At 37.6% G+C, this 24,512-nt stretch overlaps 1 protein-coding gene across 1 annotated transcript in view; it reads right to left on the bottom strand.

Annotated features, from left to right (window-relative positions):
* LOC137633916 (serine-rich adhesin for platelets-like) overlaps positions 1–24,512 on the bottom strand; it is a 94,119-nt gene that overhangs the window by 29,698 nt on the left and 39,909 nt on the right. The window contains 3 exon segments of the mRNA XM_068366152.1: positions 5,181–5,309; positions 6,665–7,359; positions 21,214–22,905. Coding sequence (XP_068222253.1) covers positions 5,181–5,309; positions 6,665–7,359; positions 21,214–22,905 — 2,516 coding nt within the window.

Below are 24,512 nucleotides of genomic sequence, written 5' to 3'. Positions count from 1 at the left end.
TTTATCCAAAATGCTACAAATTCATCCTTGGGTTATATCCACAATGACAACCAAATTTGGTCAAAATCGGTACAGTAGTTTTTGTGTAATAGACAGGGGTGAAAACATACCCTTCAATAAATCTTCAATCTTGACAAAGGCAATTAAATTTATGAACTGAATATATTTTTAGTAACTTTTTTCTCAAACTATTTAATTAGAATGTGTAGATTAAGCCTCTCCCTTTTTACCATATTATTATTACTTGCTAAGCTACAACCCTAGTTGGAAAAGCAGGATGCTATAAGCCAAAGGGATCCAACACGGAAAATAGCTCTGAGAGGAAAGGATATAAGGATATATACAAGAGAAGTTTAAGAATAAAAACATTAAAATGAATATTATATATAAACTATAAAAATTTCAAAATAACAAGAGGAAGAGAAATAAAATAGAAGTGTGTGCGAGCGTACCCTCAAGCAAGAGAACTCTACCCGAAGACAGAGGAAGACCATGGTACAGAGGCTATGGCACTACCCAAGACCAGAGAACAACAAGTGTCCTTCTCAAAGAAGAGCTGCTTACCATAGCTAAAGAGTCTCTTCTGCCCTTACAATTAAGAGGAAAGTAGCCCCTGAACAATTACATTGCAGTAGTTAACCCCTTGAACGAAGAATAATTGTTTGGTAATCTCAGTGTTGTCAGGTATATGAGGACAGAGGAGCATGTGGAAAAAATGGGCCAGACTATTCGGGAAAAAATGAGCCTTAACCAGAGAGAGGGATCCAATGTAATACTGTCTGGCGAGTCAAAGGACACCCTAACTCTCTAGCAGTAACATATATGAAATTAACCTACAACTTTCAGGGTGGTTGAGCCAAGCCAGGCAGTGTAACGTGAGGCCCTAAGGTTTGTATAGTTGAGAAAAACACAAATGACTATAAAATTTCTTAATTACATCATCATAATGCTAGGGATGTTATGATATGTACCAGGACACTCTGAATAATCTACAATAAGTATATGTTATCAGAATGTATGATCATTATGAGAAATGTGTTTACATACATTTCATCAAAGTTCCCCATCGTCTGGGAAAATGAGGGACATACTTCAATACAAAATATGTCTGTGAAGAAAAGTTGATTGGTTGTGTGGCTTGCCTGCGCCTAGCATCCATTCCAGTGCACGAAGGAAGGACTGGCTTACCACAACAGACGGGAACAATGAGGAAAAAAATGATCAGGCATTCTTTCCTCTTAATCTAGACTTACTTCGCAAACATTATGTAACGGTTTAAGGGCCACTCATGAATGGCAGAGACAAGGGACAGTGATATTGCCCTAGTGCCCTAAAGAATGATCATATATACTGTACATATGATCAGCACCCAAGCCCCCTCTCCACCCAGCTAGGCCCAAGGAGGGCCAGGCAATAGCTGCTGATGACTCAGCAGATAGACCTATAGGCTCCCCCAAGGTCCCCGTCCTTAGCTCACAAGGATGGTGAGGTTGCAGTGACCAAAGAAACTAACGAGTTTGAGCGGGACTCGAACCCCAGCCTGGCGTTCACCAGTCAGGGACGTCACCACATCGGCCACCACAACCCTCAGCCATTACCTTAGAACAGATGTATCTTGTCCTGTGTGGGAGAGAGGTTCCCCGCACAACTTGTTGAGCAGCTACTGCACGGCCAAGGATAATAATAAAGGGAATTGTGGGTAAAATCACGCAGGTAAAGGACAGCGATGGTAGTTTGTCATACAAGATTTATGTCTTCCGAATTAGCACCACTGACAGGTTCTTCCTAAAGGCTGTTGTAGAACCAATATTCCAGACAGCGGGCTCGAACAAGGATGGGCACCAGAGTTTTCTGGGAAACGTAGTCATCTCCTATCAGGAGAGAGCTGGAGGATTTAAATTTAGAATTTTCCTTGGATAATCGTCTGAATCTCGGACAAGAACTCTAGATCAAAGGAAAGCCATCTACGGTTTGAGAATGACACGTGACATCCCAAATGTCCCGCGTAACATCGAGCCAAAGGCTCGTGAGTATTCTTGGGATCAGATCCTATCTGATGTCCAGTTAGGAGTTCTTGCAGGATAATCTAAAGCGACAGGAGGGCACTAGCGACATTACAGATGGGACTCAAGATCCTAGAGACGGAATATCATTTAAAGTTACTCCTTAGCTTCGGGTGGTCCTCTGAAGGGGAAGGATTTGAGTTCCTAAGTCTGGGATCTGGTTCAAGAACAAGTGACTGCTTTTACCTCAGGGATTGTAAGGAGCCTCCTTAACGAAGGAAGATGAAGAGAACTGGAGAGCAAACAGGTACTTTGATAGTGATTCCCAGTTCAGGAAGACTTTCCACTATGCATGAATGTGGGGACCCAACTGGGCCTACTCCATGGACCTTGCAATGGAGTGTATCATCTAGATCATTTCCCTTCGTTTGGAATGGACCTTGCTAACAGCACTCATGTTGAGGGCTGCCCATGTGTATATCATCGTGCCCAATCGCCAAGGGTTGGTGAACAGTACCCCTTTGGATATGTCTGTCAGCAGGATCACTGTAGGTGAAGTTAAAGAGTGGAATGCCCATGGAGAGGATTTCGTCAATTAACCACCTAGCCAGATCTTCACGTGTTTCCCGGTCCACTGAAACTATTATTATCATTATTATTATCATTATTCCTACTACCTAAGCTACAACCCTACTTGGAAAAGCAGGATGCCATAAGCCCAAGGGCTCCAACAGGGAAAAATAGCCCAGTGAGGAAAGGAAACATGGAAATATAGTACAAGAGAAGTAATAAGCAATCAAAAAATATTTTAAGAACAGCAACATTAAATTAGATTTTTCATATATAAACTATGAAAACCTAAAAGATTTAGAGGAGAAATAAGATAGAACAGCATGCCTGAGCGTACCCTTAAACAAGAGAACTCTAGCCCAAGAAAGTGGAAGAACATAGTACAGAGGCTATGGCACTACCCAAGACCAGAGAACAATTAGATTTTGAAGTGTCCTTCTCCAAGAGGAGTTGCTTACCATAGCTAAAGAGGCTCTTCTACCCTTACCAAGAGGAAAGTAGCAATTAAAAATTTAGATTGCAGTAGTTACCCCTTGAGTCCAGAAGAATTGTTGTGTATGAAGACAGAGGAGAACGTGGAAAGAATAAGCCAGACTACTATATGTGTAGGCAAAGGACCCTATAACTCTTGAGCGGTAGTATATCAAAGAGAAGAAACAGACACGTCGCTCGACAGGAACATGAACGTTGAATAACGGCAGGTAGCACCAAAAAATGACTCGCGATTAGTTACTAGAAAACACTGCATATTTTGGCTTTAGTAAAAATCCCAAGAATATGACAATCTATGCTAGTACATTTATTCAATAAAAAAAAAAGCAAATGATTAACCCTTTTACCCCCAAAGGACGTACTGGTACGTTTCACAAAACTCATCCCTTTACCCCCTTGGACGTACCGGTACGTCCTTGCAAAAAAATGCTATAAAAATTTTTTTTTTCATATTTTTGATAACTTTTTGAGAAAATGCAGGCATTTTCCAAGAGAATGAGACCAACCTGACCTCTCTTTGACAAAAATTAAGGCTGGTAGAGCAATTAAAAAAAAAATATACTGCAAAATGTGCTGGGGAAAAAATAACCCCATGGGGGTTAAGGGTTGGAAATTTCCACAGAGCCTGGGGGTAAAAGGGTTAAAACAGCAAGATAAAAAACATACTAGCTACCTCGTTGAAAGTTTAAACGGTCATACCCCTATTAAAGCAGAACGATTTGTATATGCAGGTTCTATTTGTCAAATATATTTCATTACTCTCACAGCCATTTTTTTATTTATTGTACATAGCTCCTTTTGTGGCCTGATTACTAGTGCCCTTATCTCTTTAATCAAAAGGTTCTTGGTCTGATCTCAATACAAACTCATGTGGGACCTTCGTCATATAATTAAAAGTGGTCCCTCTCGTTAGACGTGAGTGCCTATCCTAGAGTTTTACGAATCTATTGTACATAGCTCCTTTTGTGGCCTGATTACTAGTGCCCTTATCTCTTTAATCAAAAGGTTCTTGGTCTGATCTCAATACAAACTCATGTGGGACCTTCGTCATCTAATTAAAAGTGGTCCCTTTCGTTAGACGCGAGTGCCTATCCTAGAGTTTTACGAATCTATTGTACATAGCTCCTTTTGTGCCTGATCACCGGTGCCCTTATCTCTTTAATCAAAAGGTCCTTGGTCTGATCTCGATACAAACTCATGTGGGACCTTCGTCATCTAATTAAAAGTGGTCCCTCTCGTTAGACGTGAGTGCCTATCCTAGAGTTTTACGAATCTATTGTACATAGCTCCTTTTGTGGCCTGATCACCGGTGCCCTTATCTCTTTAATCAAAAGGTCCTTGGTCTGATCTCGATACAAACTCATGTGGGACCTTTGTCATCTAGTTAAAAAGTGGTCCCTCTCGTTAGACGTGAGTGCCTATCCTAGAGTTTTACGAATCTATTGTACATAGCTCCTTTTGTGGCCTGATTACCGGTGCCCTTATCTCTTTAATCAAAAGGTTCTTGGTCTGATCTCGATACAAACTCATGTGGGACCTTCGTCATCTTATTAAAAGTGGTCCCTCTCGTTAGACGTGAGTGCCTATCCTAGAGTTTTACGAATCTATTGTACATAGCTCCTTTTGTGGCCTGATCACCGGTGCCCTTATCTCTTTAATCAAAAGGTCCTTGGTCTGATCTCGATACAAACTCATGTGGGACCTTTGTCATCTAGTTAAAAAGTGGTCCCTCTCGTTAGACGTGAGTGCCTATCCTAGAGTTTTACGAATCTATTGTACATAGCTCCTTTTGTGGCCTGATTACCGGTGCCCTTATCTCTTTAATCAAAAGGTTCTTGGTCTGATCTCGATACAAACTCATGTGGGACCTTCGTCATCTAATTAAAAGTGGTCCCTCTCGTTAGACGCGAGTGCCTATCCTAGAGTTTTACGAATCTATTGTACATAGCTCCTTTTGTGGCCTGATTACAAGTGCCCTTATCTCTTTAATCAAAAGGTTCTTGGTCTGATCTCAATACAAACTCATGTGGGACCTTCGTCATCTAATTAAAAGTGGTCCCTCTCGTTAAGACGTGAGTGCCTATCTTAAAGTTTTACGAACAGCTGCATGCTCACCCGCTCGGACGGCGCCACCCGTCGCGTCTCTCCCTTCATGGAAGAACTGCTCGACGAGGAAGACAAAACAGAGGAGGCAGAGGAGGAAGAAGAACAGGATCTCGACTTTCGTGTCGCGGATTGTGCGTGCTGGAAGAAACAGTTGACAATCATTATCGTCTGTATTTACAGTTGGTATTTCCTTAATTTTACTGTATTTTTCATGACCTAACAAACCACTTTCTCACTGCCATTGAAGATGCTAAGCGAAGGTTTTTTGCATTCGTGGAAAACTTAATAATGTCTCGGCCTATCTTCGAAAACAGGATCAAAATCTCAATAAAACAAAACATTGAAAATTAACGATCGGATTACTTGGGATAAAAAATTTGTCTCTGAATCTTTCAATTCTTTTCATACAATATAATGTCTAGTTTTAAATCTACTGTAACAAAAATATAAATAAATTTTGATGCTTTATTGTAATATCATAAGCTAACTTGGTTTTAAATCTATGTAATGTATACAAACATTATGTATTTTATTGTGTATAGTAATTAGGATATATTTTTTTTTGTAATATTATTATTATTATCATTATTATTATTATTATTATTATTATTATTACAAGCTAAGCTACAACTCTAGATGGAAAGGCATACTGCTATTAGCCCAAGGGCTCCAACAGGGAAAAATAGCCCAGTGAGGGAAGGAAATAAGGAAATAAATAAACTACAAGAGAAGTAATGAATAATCAAAAGAAAATATCTTCAAAACAGTAATAACATTAAATTAGTTCTTTTATATATAAAATAAAACTTTGAAACAACAAGAGGAAGAGAAACAAGATAGAGTAGTGTGCCTGAGTGTACCCTCAAGCAAGAGAGTATGTAACAAGCTTAGGGAATATTTTTAATTATTCCTGTGATATCTATAACTCAATATATTTGCGGTGATATATTGCCTTATAGTTTAATTATTATCTACATATGTATGTATTACCATTGGGGCTCATAATTCTCAACATTTGTTATAAGGAAATAAAGAGACATGGCTGTTTCTTGTGCTATCCTCAGCCGTACTAAGCACGCCACGGTGTGTGCTTTATTTATTTCCTTGTTTCCTTTCAACATTGGGCTATTTTTTCCTTGTTGGAGCACTTGGGCATATAGCATCCTGCTTTTCCAACTAGGGTTATAGTTCAGTTTGTAATAATAATAATAATAATAATAATAATAATAATAATAATAATAATAATAATAATAATAATAAGTGTTCTTTGTACTCTTTGAGTTCAACCCTGACACATGTAAGTATTGTATTCGATCTGTTTTGTATATATAACCATCTAACATGTGCTAATGTATAAAAAAATTTATAACAACACAATTCAAAGAAAAATTTAAAATTCAAATGTAACATAGAATCATGGAGAGTTTACAAATGAACTACATCTACAGTACTGTATAATACATCCCGGTATTTCCAGACTCGTCATTCCTCACCTTTTCGTTGGCAAGAATTGCCAGTTTTTCGTCTCGACTCTTGTTCGAGATCTCGTTGGCGCCGGGAATCCTCACGGACGACAGCGGGGAATTGGCCGTAATCCTGGGATCCCTGACGTCGTCCCGATCCTTATCTCCGTCGACGTCTCCTTCCGAATCTTCGGAAGACTCGGAGGAGGTCAAATCTCTACGGGAGCGTTTCTCGGGACCGGAGTCTCCTCCTCTCCTGGCTTGGTCGTGTTTTTGTTCCTTCTGCAGGACTTCCACTAAGACCATCGCTTCTTCCTTGTCGGGAGTATTTCCCAACTTCACCGTAGCTTCCGCAGACAGGGGCTTTCCGGCGACCGGCCTCTCTGCTTCTTCGTCGTCTTCATCCTCGCTACTCTCGCTACTAGACGAGCTACTGATGCTACTTGCAGTACTGCTGCTCTTAGACGAAGCACGTTCCACCTCCTGTTTTTTAGCACCGACGCGGTCCTCCTTGCCGTTATCGCTATCGCCGCTGCTCTCCGTGCTTCTGCCGCTCGAACTACTCGTCACACTTCTGGTGGACGGCGAACTGGAGCCAGATTTAGAGCCCTCGACATCGCCTTCGTTATTCCTACGCGGAACATCCCTTTTCCGGTTTGACGAGTCGCTGCTCTCCTCGCTTGTCTCGGACGAGAAGCAGGCAGAGCGCGTCTGCACCTCGTGATCTGTGGGATAGCGGATGTTTTAAAGATTGGAATTTGTTTTATGGAATGACGCGCTAGCTTCGACTTCAATGAGATCCGCACAGACTACTCGCCTGCAAAATACAGTATATAAATAAGTGAATTACAGAGATATCAGCTTACCCGAGAGTCTGGAACGAGGATAAGAAAATGGAATAGCTAATTACCTGAAAAACTGAGGACATATTACACAGTCTAAAGATACAGATATGTAGCGTATATACATACATATTATAACATTAACACGAGTTTTGTGGGTGCGTACTTTCAAATACGTTTACGTCAATATCCCGTTCTTCTTTAAAGCATATAAAAAAAACGGATCTATATTTTGGTGAGATAGCCATGACGTCCTGATGGAAGGTTCCTTCTGTAGTTAAATATGCCCAAGGAAGCTACTGAAGGAACCTTCCTTCAGGACATCATGGCTTGAGCCCAAAAATCTTACTAATATTATCGAGGTACGAGTCCTATTCTGCTTCTGTAATGATTTTTCATTAAAATTACAGCAAGATAAACTCTTTGCCCTATTGCAATACGTAATTGAGACTTTAACCCTTTTACCCCCAAAGGACGTACTGTACTGGTACGTTTCACAAAACTCATCCCTTTACCCCCATGGACGTACCGGTACGTCTTTGCAAAAAACTGCTATCTAAATTTTTTTTTGCATATTTTTGATAACTTTATGAGAAACTTCAGGCATTTTCCAAGGGAATGAGACCAGCCTGACCTCTCTATGATAGAAATTAAGGCTGTTAGAGCAATTTAAAAAATGTATATTGCAAAATGTGCTTGAAAAAAAATAACCCCTGGGGGTTAAGGGCTGGAAAGTTCCAAATAGCCTGGGGTTTTGGTTAATAATACTGTAAATATAATTGTTTATCGGAAACATTCTTCATTAACTCTTCAATTTAAAAGACCCTCAATAAAATAAGGAAGAGATAAGTAACCTATTAATAAAACAGGGAAGAAACAAGTAATCCATTGATAAACTGAGCTATAATATAATAAAAAGTGATAAAATAAAGTGTTAAGAAAGTGATATAATAAATTAAAATGTGATAAACAGTAAAATATCAGACTAATATAATATACAAAGTTATAAAGTGAATTAAATGTAATAAAGTGCTAAATTAAACTAAAATTTAGTGATAAACTGAACTTGAATATAAAAAAAAAGTGCTAAACTTGACCAGAATTTAATACAAAATTATAAATTGAACTAAAACATAAGTTATAAACTGAACTAAAATGTGATGGTGATAAACAAAAATATAATTTAATAAACAAAGTGATAAAACTGAACTTACGGATTTGAAAGGTGATAAACTGAAAAATATAATTTAATAAACAAATTGATAAAACTGAACTTACGGATTTGAAAACATTAAAATAAACTTCGTAATTTATGACGTTTAATACCGAAATTCATATAAGAGAGGGTCGGGAAGGCAGACTGTAATAAAGAGTCCTAGCCACGGACTGGATATCGGCAAATTACGTAAATATCAACGGGGATATCAATTATATTTTTACAATATATTAAAGCATCAATGGGTCTGCCCCACTATGATGAATGAAAATGTTAAGGACATACAAGAGGAGTTGGAAAGTCAAGTAGGAAAATACTAGAGAGTAGATAGTATGGAAGTAGACGGAAAGATGGACACCATCACGATGGTACCTTATCTATAGTCCATTTCTTTTAGCGAGGCATATTTGCACCGACTCGCAGCGGTGCCCTTTTAGCTCGGAAAAGTTTCCTGATCGCTGATTGGTTGGACAAGATAATTCTAACCAATCAGCAATCAGGAAACTTTTCCGAGCTAAAAGGGCACCGCTGCGAGTCGGTGCAAATCTGCCTCGCTAAAAGAAATGGACTATAGTCGGTCATATAACTATCTTCTCTCCTTATTTATCACTTAAATTATCATCATCAGCTGACAAAATGACAGGATGATAAATGAATATTAAATAAAAAGCTAAAAAAGGAGAACAGTAAACAGAAGCAAAAAGAAAATATATTAATCCTTTTACCCCCAAAGGACGTACTGGTACGTTTCACAAAACTCATCCCTTTACCCCCATGGACGTACCGGTACGTCCTTGCAAAAAATTACTATTTAAATTTTTTGTTCTTCATATTTTCGATAATCTTTTGAGAAACTTCAGGCATTTTCCAAGAGAATGAGACCAACCTGACCTCTCTATGACAAAAATTAAGGCTGTTAGAGCAATTTAAAAAAATATATACTGCAAAATGTGCTTGAAAAAAAATAACCCCTGGGGGTTAAGGGTTGGAAATTTCCAAATAGCCTGTGGGTAAAAGGGTTAAAAATATTTCTCGCAACAAAGTAATCATGAAGCTCAGACACCAATTCGATCGCGGCGAGAATGAAACTCTTCGAAAGGAGGACGAGTCTACGACATTTCTAGTTACTAAATTCATTATCTGTGAATTTACATCACGGAGTATAGGGTCAACTCACTTGTGAATGAGAACTGAAATTGGCTGGAGGACGGTGTTCTTCGTAACTTAGAATTCTTGAAATTTGCAAAATAATCATCAAGTGTCATACTTTACATGTACAGGGATCTAGTTTTTATACAATGACATGTTACAAGTAGTTTTTCGTATTCAATACGTGTATAGGGAGCTTATGAGTAGTTTTTTATGTTTAATACATGTATAGGAAGCTTATAAGTAGTTTTTCGTGTTCAATACGTGTATAGGGAACATATGAGTAGTTTTTTTTATGTTTAATATGTGTATAGGAAGCTTATAAGTAGTTTTTTGGCGTTCAATACGTGTGTAGGGAGTTTATAAGTAGTTTTTCATGTTAAATACGTGTATAGGGAGCTTATAAGTAGTTTTTTGTGTTCAATACGTGTATTGGGAGGAAATAAGTAGTTTTTTGGCGTTCAATACATGTATCAGGAGCTTGCAAGTAGTTTTTCATGTTCAACACATGTATAGGAAGCCTATAAGTTACCTTACAGGGAAAAAATAGATTAAAGTTAGGGGTCAAAAAGATAAACAACTGTACGTAGGGAGGAGCATTATTCTATAGTATCATACCAAAAGATTTTAAAACCAAGAAAATATCAAGAACATAAAAAAGGGAAAACTTATAAAAAATTCCTTATTAAAACCAGCCACAAACATTCTTCAAATTATGACGAATTATTCTGCGAGCTAACTGTTAAATAGTTATTAAAATTGGCCATCAGGAAGTGGGTAATCTGCATTGTCGGACATTTTCCTCTTATATCAGACTTTCATATCTTAATCCAAATGTTCTCCTCATATATCAGACTTTCATCTCTTAATCCAAATGTTCTCCTCTTACATCAGAGTTTCATCTTTTAATCCAAATGTTCTCCTCTTATATCAGGCTTTCATCTTTTAATCCAAATGTTCTCCTCTTATATCAGACTTTCATCTTTTAATCTAAATGTTCTCCTCTTACATCAGACTTTCATCTTTTAATCCAAATGTTCTTACATCAGACTTTCATCTTTTAATCCAAATGTTCTTACATCAGACTTTCATCTTTTAACCCGAATGTTCTCCTCTTGCGTCAGACTTTCGTCTTTCATTCCAAACTGAAAAAGCCTTTAAACAAGGTCTACTGGTGACTCAATGAAGTCGAAATGCAGAGAACAATATTCAACGACTGTGCGCATGCGCATTTCCTTACGCGACTTGAAAGACCGTTACAGATTAATGTTAGCTAAACTAGGCTACCAACTGACAATCTCAAATTCTACAGACGTGACTCTCGTCGTTTACTACTTCATGTCTGTGTTACTAAAAACATTTCAAGAATAGGGAACTATCACGTTTTGCTAATAACAATAAAAAGAATGATGGGTAAATTACACTTTCTGTTATGATATAATATAAAAATTTTAATTTGTTACGACGCTATAAGAATAAATAACTATTTTATCAAAAACTAGCCGTGAAATAAGTCGTTTACTAGTTCATGTCTGTTACTAAAAAAATGTCAAGAATAGGGAACTATCACGTTTTGCTAATAATAATAAAAAGAATGATGGGTAAATTACACTTTCTGTTATGATGTAATATAAAAATTTTAATTTGTTAAGACGCTATAAGAATAAATAACTTTTTTGTTAAGAAATAGTCATGATATAAAAATATAAAATGTTTGTTTTTAATTTCTACAATTAATTATGTACAAATTAATAGAATAGAGAATAAGAAAAGTTGAACTATTGAAACTCATTGTATTAGCAGTAATATAAAGTTGCTTGTAGGGATTAACTTTTCATGGTTATCGTCCTTCCCGTTACGTCGTGAGCTACGGGGTACGACTATACAGTACTATTTCCTACCTGCTACAGTACAGATTCACACTATCAAATCTTCACTCATTCCCTCAGATATTTTCTACCTACAGAGGCGCTTAACCCTTTTACCCCCAAAGGACGTACTGGTACGTTTCACAAAACTCATCCCTTTACCCCCTTGGACGTACCGGTACATCCTTGCAAAAAACTACTATTTAATTTTTTTTTGCATATTTTTGATAATTTTTTGAGAAAATTCAGGCATTTTCCAAGAGAATGAGACCAACCTGACCTCTCTATGACAAAAATTAAGGCTGTTAGAGCAATTTGAAAAAAATATACTGCAAAATGTGCTTGAAAAAAATAACCCCCTGGGAGTTAAGGGTTGGAAATTTCCAAATAGCCTGGGGGGTAAAAGGGTTAACCCTACTGTCTCATCCAGCGTCACTTGGTAGCTCAACGCCATCCGTTCTCATTCACGTGTCAGACAAACTTCAGAATATATGAGTCTCTCAGTCGAGAAACGTGCCAAGCGCCATTTTTAAAAAGTGTCAGAAATCGCGATTGAAAAATAATAATAGTAATAATAATAATATTAATAATAATAATAATGATAATAATAATGATAATGATGATATTAATAATAATAATAATGATAATAATAATGATATAAATAATAATAATAATAATTATTATTATATTGATAATAATGATAATAATAATAATAATAATATAAATAATTTGAAAATTGGCAATTTTCAATCGCGATTTCTGACATATTTTAAAAATGGCGCTTGGCATGTTTCTCGACTGAAAGACTCATATAAAGTTTCCTTTTCCTACAAAGCTGATATATACAAAAAATAAGATTTCCGATTTCCAATTATAGGAAATATACTGTATCGAAGAATTAAATTTTTTCCTAAAACGCTAAAGACCATGGCAATTTACTTACATTTATGCAGTATCTGAACCAATACAATATGTATGAATTACTTTTTCCCTAGATAATGAAAGTGAAAAAAAATTTACCCTTCTCCAGCATGGCGGATAATATATAAATAGTCATATTTTTCAAGATAAATTCAAAAGGTTCAAGATATATTTGATAAAATTAGTTCCCAATATGTCAACTCTTACATAAAAAAAAAAAAAAAAAAAAAAAAAAAAAAAAAAAATATTATATAAGCAAAACCTCATTTGAAATCATTAGCAAAACACTAACCGTTACATTTTAAGTTCAATTCTCTCCTCGGACATGTGACCTATTCGGCTTGGATGCGGTATCATTTGCGACAATCTCAAAGAATTAACACTTTTACCCCCAAAAGGACGTACTGGTACGTTTCAAAAAACTCATCCCTTTACCCCCTTGGACGTACCGGTATGTTCTTGCAAAAAACTACTATTTAAATTTGTTTTTTTTTGCATATTTTTGAAAATTTTTTGAGAAAATTCAGGCATTTTCCAAGAGAATGAGACCAACCTGACCTCTCTATGATGAAAATTAAGGCTGTTAGAGCAATTTGAAACAAATATACTGTAATATGTGCTTGAAAAAAAATAACCCCTGGGGGTTAAGGGTTGGAAAGTTCCAAATAGCCTGGGGGTAAAAGGGTTAATGGGAAGAATAATAAAAAGAAGTTTTGAACGGTAAATGAGAAATTGATTGGAGGTACGAATATTTGAAATAATTACGAAGCAATTGCTTGAACGATGAGAATACTACGCAGTACTCTAGAAGTTTCATTCCAGCTGTGACCAGGTTGTGAAATGATCTTCCTAATCTGGTAGTTGAATCGGTAGAACTTAAGTTTAAACTTGCAGAGAATGTTTTTTTATGTTGAACAGTCTTACTTAAATCTCATTTTATAGTTTATATATGAAAAGATGTTTTAATGCTGTTACTGTTCTTATATCTTATTTTAATTGTTCATTACATCGCATATAGTTTATTTCCTTTCCTCACTAGGCTATTTTTCCCTGTTGGAGGCCTTGAGTATAATAATAGCATCCTGTTTTCAAACTAGGGTTGTAGCTTAGCTAGTAATAATAATAATAATAATAATAATAATAATAATAAATATCTATACTGTATTGGAAAAGTCGAAAATTAGTAAAATGAACGTCAAAAATTGCCTTACTGACGTATAGTATTAGAAAGATAGTATCAATGCGCGGATATCATACCACTTGCTGTACTGGGAATGGTACGAAAGCAAGACTATATAATGTGATACAGTATATAGTATTCCTTATTCAGAACGTAACTTGTTTTATGTAAGGCAAACCTTCACAGTAATATGCCACCCTGCGTCGTTAATTGGTTCTACGAGATGTAGGGCAATTTCCGACGTAAAAAGTCGGACTTCCGCGACATAAAGCGATTAATATATTTCCTTTACAAGTAAAAAACATGAAAAAGTTCAACCAGATACATGAACAAGCTTCCTCATTTTATGACTCATATACGGACGTAATGGGAAAAACGACGTTAACTTTTAAATTTTGTAAATTTAGCACTGAAGTCCAGTACGTCAAATCTCAAACGTAAAAATTGGTATTACTGTATAGACATATTAGTCAGGACAAGACAGCATCAGTTAGCTACCCCAAGGGGCTCTTTTAATAATGGTTTGGATGTCCATTGGCTTAGTCGAAGTCACAGAATCCGTTGGTCAGAGGCAAAGACAGTAATCAATATCAACAACGTTACCTATAGAAATATACTGGACTTCTTTATAATTACCTGTACCAAAAGTGATGGTTTACATTAAGTAATGGTTTGTTTTCCAGCAATCCTACATCTTTTTTTATATTCCACAAGAGAGCGTGCTAGAAATAGGAATGAATGGCGAGCGATTGTGACGCAGTTCCGGTAGGCCCTGCTGCTTCCTCCGATGCCTTAGATGACCGCGGAGGTAGCTGCAGTAGGAGATTTAGCATTATGAAGCTTCATCTGTGGTGGATAACGGGGGAGGGTAGGCTGTGGCACCCTAGCAGTACCAGCTGAACTCGGTTGAGTCCCTTGTTAGGCTGGGAGGAACGTAGAGAGTAGAGGTCCCCCTTTTTTTTTTTTTTTTTTCATTTGTTGATGTCGGCTACCCCCCCAAAATTGGGGGAAGTGCCTTGGTATATGTATGTATGTATTATCGGGAATCAAGGGCTTAGCTTCTATAAAAATACAATATCCTTGTATACCTATTCTCACTGCGAGTCAAACGGTGTCGCCAGTATGATAAAAGCACGCAGCCTAATCAAGTCTTTTCAATTTTCCCTCCCCAAGAATTATACACACACGTGTATACATATATATATAGATTCTTCCTTTACTTTGGGATTACACATTAGTCTCTCAAATGAAAAACAAGGTTGCTATCAATCATGCCACCATAGGTTCTAAAAGAACTCAAAACATAAGTCCTATCTCCATTTCACAACTAACTATAGTCTATTTCTTTTAGCGATGCAGATTTGCACCGACTCACAGCGGTGCCCTTTTAGCTCGGAAAAGTTTCCTGATCGCTGATTGGTTTGACGAGATAATTCTAACCAATCAGCGATCAGGAAACTTTTCCGAGCCAAAAGGGCACCGCTGCGAGTCGGTGCAAATCTGCCTTGCTAAAAGAAATGGACTAGCGAGATCGTGACCAGTGGGTAAACCAATCAAGCTGAAATTCAAGACCTATAGGACAGTAATAAGACCAGTGTTAACGTATGGATCAGAAAAGTAGGCTTTTAAGACGAGGAAGCAGAGCTTGAGAAAACAGAGATGAGAATGCTGAAAGATTGGAAAATGAGGAAATAAGAATGGCTGGCGTAGTATAGATTATAGATATGATAAGAATGGCATGAATGAGATGGTATGGCCATGTGTCGAGGATGGATGGTGGGGAGGGAGTGGACTGTATCAAGGATGACCTTCGATCAGAGGGATTAACCGGTGATGAGGTGTGGGACAGAGGTAGATGGAGAAAGCTGACCAGAAACATCGATCCCACATAGAAGTGGGAAAAGATGTAGACGAAGAAGAAGAAGAAGAAGAAGAAGAAGAAGAAGAAGAAGAGGAAGAAGAAGAGGAAGAAGAGGAAGAGGAAAAAGAGGTGGAGAGGGAGTGAGGAGGGCTTGGGAGGAAACTGTTAGGGTGAGACAGAGGCAGATGGAGAAAGCTGACCAGAAACATCGACCTCACATAGAAGTGGGAAAAGATGTAGACGAAGAAGAAGAAGAAGAAGAAGAAGAAGAAGAAGAAGAAGAAGAAGAAGAAGAAGAGGTGGAGAGGGAGTGAGGAGGGCTTCAGAGGAAACTGTTAGGGTGAGAAGATCAAGAGAGAGGGAAAGAATTAGATGGCAAGATAAGATGAAGGATCATATGGAGAGAAGAGGTTTAGTGAAAGGGTGCCTTTGATAGAAAGCATTGGAGAGGGTGAATCGGGCAACCAACCCCATAACGTAGGGATAACTTTGGCTAAGAAGATAGTAATGTCCGCTGGTCAGATCACTCACGAACAATATTTCAGATAATATTCTTCCGCAACGAGAAATTATGTTCTGAAGTCCTTTTAGTGAGGCGAAAGTCCCTGTTGGAGCTCTGCAATCGAAGTGAGGTGAACACGAGGTCGTTTCATGGCATATAGAGAAAATGAACTTGAAATGTACGTGATCTATACGGTGCCGCGTAAGGATTCAAGACCTTCCCAACCATCTTCCTTAACGTTTACGTAGAATAAATCGCCTCTAATAGAGGAAAATTAAGGTTATACAAACTTCTTTGCTGTAAACTTGCCGACTTTGTTGATAAACACCTGGTGAATATTTATCGATACTATGGAAGTATTTAAATAAACATTCTTTAACCTCTAAGATATTTATAGCAAGGTTTAAGTAATCTAGTAAGCAGTTTAGCAATTCTAAATTCAATTTTTCTAATGTCTACATAAGCAAAACTACACATGATGCATTCGTTTCCTCCGAAGACCGAGTTTTGTCGAGCGGAAGTGTACGATTGGATTACATTTATGTGGAATATATACTCTACTGTTGGAGCAATAAGGCCACTCAGCACCTAAGTACAACTGGGGTAAAATACAGCATTGCCTACATCGCGTAATATGCAATGTCAGCTCTTTTCACCGACACTATTCAGGCATAAATATAAGCGATTTCAAAATACAGTGATCTACAGAACTACAATATAGCTTTTAAATTCTAAAATATTTCAAAGAAAACGGAGATCTGTAACAGACCGAGCTACGGAACGCCACGATCCGCGGCGGAAATATCTCGAGAAAATTCCCAGTGAGGAAACTACGAGGGATTATGGTCCGGGCAAGTGATGGGAATGGGAGAGGAGCAGACCTTTTCAGGATAAAGACAGGAGAGGAATTAGGGCTTGAAGTAAACTTGAAGTACACGAGATAAAACAATTCATGTTCTAACAATCATAATGATTATGATGGAGCCGAACGGTTTATAATATCGTCACCCTCATGAACTACCTGCCTAAATCATTTTCTCCACTTGTTGGGAAATAAAAAAAAACCCTCTCATTTCCTAATTCTTTATACCATTGTCTTGAGCTTCAATTCACAAATTCTTAACCCTTTTACCCCCAAAGGACGTACTGGTACGTTTCACAAAACCCATCCCTTTACCCCCATGGACGTACCGGTACGTCCTTGCAAAAAAAAATGCTATAAATTATTTTTTTCATATCTTTGATAATTTTTTGAGAAAATTCAGGCATTTTCCAAGAGAATGAGACCAACCTGACCTCTCTATGACAAAAATTAAGGCTGTTAGAGCAATTTATAAAAAATATACTGTACTACAAAATGTGCTGGGGAAAAAAATAACCCCCTGGGGGTTAAGGGTTAGAAATTTCCAAAGAGCCTGGGGGTAAAAGGGTTAACAGAATCATTTGTGAATTAGAATTTGTTAATTGAAGCTCAATACAATGATATAAAGAATTGGGAAATGAAGTTTTTTTTTATTTCCCAACAAGTGGAGAAAATGATTTCGGCAGTTAGTTTACGAGGGTGACGATATGGGTATAAAATTAGGCGTGGTCATTTTCGACATACGTACATGACTTAGAAAAAAAGTATATTGCAAACCATAGGCACCAATGTTTGATAGCTTTATTATTATTATTATTATTATTATTATTATTATTATTATTATTATTATTAGGCTGGGAGGAACGTAGAGAGTAGAGGTCCCCTTTTTGTTTTTGTTTCTTTGTTGATGTCGGCTAACCCCCCAAATTGGGGGAAGTGCCTTGGTATATGTATGTATGTATGTATGTATTATTATTATTATTATTACTAGCTAAGCTACAACCCTACTTGGAAAAGCAGGATAAGCCCACGGGCTCCAACAGGGATAAATAGCCCATTGAGGAAAGGAAATACTGTCGGGAAATAAATAAACTATATGAGAAGTAATGAACAATTAAAATAAAGTCATTTAAGAACCGTAACAACAATAAAACAGATCTTTCATAGATAAATTATAAAGAGAAACTTTGTTTCTGTATTTAAAATGTCTCTTTATGTAACCTATTAGGTTTTGTGCTTCTCAGCTTTTATGCTCTGTTTGGTGAACTTCGAATCCTTGTTGATAATAATGGAGATCTTTCTCCTGGTCCACGCTTTCTATTTCATCACGCAGCAGTGAGAGAGAGAGAGAGAGAGAGAGAGGGAGAGAGAGAGAGAGAGAGAGAGAGAGAGAGAGAGAGAGAGAGAGAGAGAGAGAGAGAGAGAGAGAGAGAGAGAGAATAATTTACAAATTCTAAATTCTTTGATAATATCATGGCTTTTTCTTATCTTTCAAAGGTTGACAATATATTATAAAATTATTGTAGAGAGAGAGAGAGAGAGAGAGAGAGAGAGAGAGAGAGAGAGAGAGAGAGAGAGAGAGAGAGAGAGAGAGAGAGAGAGAATAATTTACAAATTCTAAATTCTTTGATATCATGGCTTTTTCTTATCTTTCAAAGGTTGACAATATATTATAAAATAATTGTAGAGAGAGAGAGAGAGAGAGAGAGAGAGAGAGAGAGAGAGAGAGAGAGAGAGAGAGAGAGAGAGAGAGAGAGAGAGAGAGAATAATTTACAAATTCTAAATTCTTTGATAATATCATGGCTTTTTCTTATCTTTCAAAGGTTGACAATATATTATAAAATAATTTTAGATACATTTATATAAAATATTGTTAACCAAGTCTGATTTAATGAGGTTTTATAATACAGTATTTTGAGTATTAATATAGGTCTCTGGGTCTTCCTGTATACATGTTTTTATTATTTCAAAGTCCTCTGATTTCCACGATATTTTCCCCGACAATAGAAAAAAAAAATTGATATTCTGATTTCAAATTCCCAATGAATTCTGTTCAAAGGCTGGAGTACATAAAAAAGGAATCATTTGATTTAAAATTAAAATGTCTTAGAAAATGTCTGACCATACTTGCACCATAAAAATAGCAATTAGTAAGTAAATAGTATATGGGTTCCTGCCTCAAAGTACGTCACATTATTTTGAAAACTTGGAAAATATCTTTGAAAAACCCGTACTTTGAAAACTTAGAAAACATCTTTGAAAAACCCGTACTTTGAAAACTTAAAAAACATCTTTGAAAAAACCCGTACTTTGAAAACTTAAAAAACATCTTTGAAAAACCCGTACTTTGAAAACTTAAAAAACATCTTTGAAAAACCCGTACTTTGAAAACTTAGAAAACATCTTTGAAAAACCCGTACTTTGAGGCACAATCTCGACATAAGTCTTAGCGTACCAGTCCTGTTAGGGGAAAAAAAATGTAAGAAATATGAAATAAAAGATTAATTCTACTAATATTATGAAGCCACTGATAGATTTCAGAAGAGTATAGCAAGAGCTACAATACTGAAATTCCTGGAATAACCATAATCTTACATCTACTTCCCACCACCGACCTGAAATTGAAAGGTTAGACGGAAGGATGTCGGCATCGCAAACGGAATGACGAGCATCTCTCCAAGTGACGGCAGATTGCCAATTCTTTCCGTTTGCGGTACGCACGTTTACGCCACCGATCTCCGACGGCCTTTCGGAAGAACATTCAACGCGTGACTAATTCCGAACGGATTGTACGTTCCGTCGGGGGTATATGCGTACCGAGACTGGGTTAGCCTACGGCTATTTTCTCTTGATGAAATACAGTTTTACATTTACAAGTTAAAACTTATTTCTGGAAACTTACTGTAAGAGGCATCTTGCAAATTCAAAATCATATAAAAGTCAAATCAAAATTATATAACAGCCTCCAATTCATTAACATCTCAAATGATTGTTGATATATTAACCAGAGGTTCGACTAGATGACAAAATTAGCCGGGTAGGAGATCGGTGGTTCTTAAAATGAATTCACAAATATTCCCTAATCAGTATTCACTCTGGCATATCCAGACAGAGAAAAAGTTTCTGAAATGTTTCTGGTCGTTTTGGAAATTGTGGAAAATTTAATATAAATAAAAGTAACAATTATGAATGGAAGAGATTACTATATATGAATTGCCTTAGCCGTATTCGATTGTACTTTTGTAACACTAAGGAAACTTTTTATGGAACTATGTTAACGTTTTACACAACTACTGTAGGTAAACATTTCACATAAGTACGTAAAGTTTTAACGCAGTTATATAAACTTTCTAAAGAATTACGTAAACATTTTACGCAATTAGAGAGACATTTTACGCAATGAATTAAATTTCACGTAACTACAACAACCTTTCATGTAACATGAAGCATAAATAAGTTAAATATATAATTTCTGTTTTACCTTGGCAATGAAAATACGCACAGTCTTCAATAAACAAACCTTTTAAGTAACACGAGAAAGCATAAACAAGTTAAATATAACTTCTGTTTTGACTTGGCAATGGAATATCAGTTGAAATCTTTTGAAATCTTTTACTTTTTCCTCATCTTTTTAAACAAACTGATCCAGAAACGTAACCATCTCGTTAGAGGTACGTCGTTAATACCACCGAGTCTTTAAAACTTTCTTTAACCGTCAGATCTTCTGAAGAATAAAAGATATATTCTAAACAGTTGCCACTTGCAACCGAATAATTGCTTGATGAGCAAAGATAACTTTACTGTAAGGTTGGAAATTTTAAAATCAAGATTTAATTGAATATAAACTATCTCATTTTCCCAAAGAATCTAAATTTAACATATTGACAATACAAATTTTATCAAAATTTAGAAATATGAAATTGATAATTACCTAGAATGAACAGAAAACAGAAAATGATACTTTGTTTTTAAAGAGAAACCTTTCCATTACTTAAACACTTATTTTCGTAATGCCTATTTATCTGTAACCAATACGTACGCTGGATTTAACACGAGTGTTCTAAAAGGAAAAGAAGACGGCTAAGCCAAGAGTCGAACCACTGAAACATTCATGTAAACGTCTGGATATGTAAACAGAGCCGAATACTGACCGAACCACTTTGAACTTCATGCAAACCTGTATCAGAGCACAGAGGAGAGATGAAGTCATTTCCACCCTGGTCAGACCCCCTCGCCGCCACAGCAGCGCTGGTAGGATATTGTCCGGGTCTGTGGGCAGGCAAGTTTGGTGGGGAAGAGTCTTTCTGGTTTTCGTCGTCGGAATCTGTGTCGTAAGACACCGGGTCGTCCCAGTCTGCCATCTGAGCGATCATGGACAAGTAACCCGCTCGGTAACTACTGGCCGTCGTCTGAGCCTCGATGGTTTTGGTCGGGGGAGAGGGAGGGCGAAGAGTCGCTCTGCTACTGGTTTCGCCGGGGCTTACGCCAACCCGCCTCCCGAAGGCTTCGCTGACCTCGCGGGAAGCGTCGCTAGTCTCCGAGGCACTGCTGGAGTTCAAGGAGAGAGACTTTGGCCGTCCCTCGTCCACGCACTCCTCGGAGAGTAACGACAGCATGTCTGGATCCAGGTTTGCCACGCTGGACACGTGCACTTTGAATTCCTCGTCGGGACCCTGCTGCATTAGCTTCTCGAACTGCTCCGCTTCGGATATTACCGATTCACGGGGAACATCCACGCTTCCCTTGTGGTCAAGTTTTATATCTATGGACTCCCGGTCGTTAACTTGAGTCTCTCTCTTCTCTTCCATTTTGGGAGGAACCGGAGCCTGCCTCCTGTTTAACTGGTTCCTCGGAACAGGAACTGGAACTCCACCCGAACCTTCTGCGTTTGGAGCGAGTCTCCTAGGTACTGGTTGCGGCAAAGAACCACCGACTGGGGTAGAAGAAACAGCCGCCTCGTGACCATTCTCGGTCGCCGACAAGTTACTGTTTCCACTCAAGTTTACAGAGGAGGAAGAGAGGCCAAACAGTTGCCTAGGCTCGAACATGTCTTCGTTTATGTCTAAATCGTCGTCAAAATCGACGTCGTCTTGGTGGATCAGACGACCCCTGGACAGGGGATTACCCAAACCTTTACTCTTTGAACCAAACTTATCTCCATCGCTGAACTTTTGGGTTTTACCATCGGCGACAAACTTCCTGGAAGTATCGTCGTCCTTCTGGACGGCCGTGTGAGACTTGGTGACGATCCTGAACGTCGGTATGGCCGGTATACTTCCCATATTGGACTGGAGAGGTGTTATAGCATCTCTAATATCTACACTGTCTCTTTTGGCACTGGCATTCCACTGGTTTCTAACGTCACCGTCGCCCACCGAAGAGTATCCAACACTATTCACTTTCCGCGGATTATCCGCAGCGCCCCGACGCTGCGAGCCGTTTTCGATGGATGCGGCACGATGCGGAACTCCGGGGCGAGTCTTCTCCTGACTTGTCGATGCATTTTGGTGATGGAGTTGGCGGGGCGGTAGGGGACGGGACTCCTCGGCTAACCTGTCGGAAGAGACGAGGCCGCTTGCTTCGCTGGTGTCTAGTCTAGTGTAGTTGGTAACCCCAACAGAACCTGCTGCATCTTCGTGCATCATTCCCGAGGGATTTTGTGAGGCGGCAGGATTTAGAGAGTGCGCAGGAGTGGGAATAGGATCAGCAGGAGTTGAGGTACCAGCGGAGAGTGCATTGGCGAGCGAATGCTCGGTGGTAGTAGGGGTGTAAGTGATGACAAAACTCGGTTCAGTTTGTTCTACGGCTAAGGGAGGCGGAGGGTTGCGTGGCATAGCACCTACCAAAGCAGCACCAGAGACATACGAGTCTGTTAGGGTTTGTTAGAGAAGCGGTTATAGCTTCGACATGCAGCATTACAGTGAAATCTTTATCAAATTTAAACATATTTCAGGCAAGTATTTCCAAATAGTATTTATCCCTTCATGAAAGATCATCGGTGGGGAATAAAGTAGGTCCCTTTTCTAATTGATAGTCTCAAAATTTAAATGTTCTCTTATATAAGGATAAACAACTCTTTGGATTAGTTAGAGAATCTCCAGCGTCTTTTGGCAAAGTTGAGCGTTTCTTCAGTTTCATCTTGAACAACCAATCACATAATGGATCTAGACTGAATTTGCTTACGAAAAACATGATAAAGTAAATGAATTGTAATTTAAAAGCACTCAAACTTGCCGAAAGATGCCAGAGATGACGTGTCCTCGTATAAGGAGAACCACCACCAGGCTAACGTGGGTTAAACATCGTCCGATTCGCCGATCAAGGTGTGCATTACGCTTCGAAATAGAAATGTGTCACACGATGATCGGCGATCGAGCGTAAATACGACTAAAATAACTAGGAATGTCATGCTAGTAAACACAGTCATAGCAGTCATATAGGCTAATCTAAACAGACCTGCGAAGCCAGAAAATGTAGCGAGTATTATCCTCGACTCCACCGAATCCTCTAGACCTTATTTACAACTTGGCTTTCTGCATTGAGAATTCTCTTTTTAACACTTGTCAGCGTTGCATTCTTTTTGGTTATGTACAGATTACACTTATAAGGTGGGTGTAAAAAAGAAATGCTTCTTATATATCACTCGAGTAAGAGCTATACATCTTTCTGCTATCACACCTACACGGAAATACTCTTAAACACACAACGAGCGTCGGTAATAATAATCGTAAAAATCATAATTGCTTTAAATCAATATCCTGTTTTAAAGTTAATAAAATACTATTAATTATTCACCTCTTATAACTGAAGGGAGGTCACTTTCAAAGAATAAAATTGGAGCTTAAATATTCAACAAAATATCTCGAGGTATTTACCGATTAAAAAAAACATAAAAAAGCAAACATATTAAAGTAGTTAGATTACCTCAAAATAATGAGGGCGACTATATCGAGTTTATGCATCCATACTAACAAATATAAGTCGAAAGAAGTGAATTATTTATCATATGAAACAGAATCATAAATTTGTATCGACAAAGCCGTGAGATTTCAATCGACAATCCATACTAGGCTCGCTCACATTCACACTTTTTCAAGTAAGAAATGGTAAAAACGTAAATGAACTCGCACTCATAAGTGTTACGTACTCTTAAACAATTTAGTTATTACGAGAAATTACGTACTTTAGCGCAATTTAGTTAATTACGGAGAAATTACGTACTTTAACACAATTTAGTTAATTACGAGAAATTACGTACTTTAACACAATTTAGTTATTACGGAGAAATTACGTACTTTACCACAATTTAGTTATTACGGAGAAATTACGTACTTTACCACAATTAAGTTAATTACGAGAAATTACGTACTTTAACACAATTTAATTATTTACGAGAAATTACGTACTTTAACACAATTTAGTTAATTACAAGAAATTACGTACTTTAAAAACAATTTAGTTAATTGCAAAAAATTA

Source organism: Palaemon carinicauda, chromosome 43 (genome assembly GCF_036898095.1).
Source record: "Palaemon carinicauda isolate YSFRI2023 chromosome 43, ASM3689809v2, whole genome shotgun sequence".
Classification (NCBI taxonomy): Eukaryota; Metazoa; Arthropoda; class Malacostraca; order Decapoda; family Palaemonidae; genus Palaemon; species Palaemon carinicauda.
This window is presented reverse-complemented; position numbering and strand designations above follow the sequence as displayed.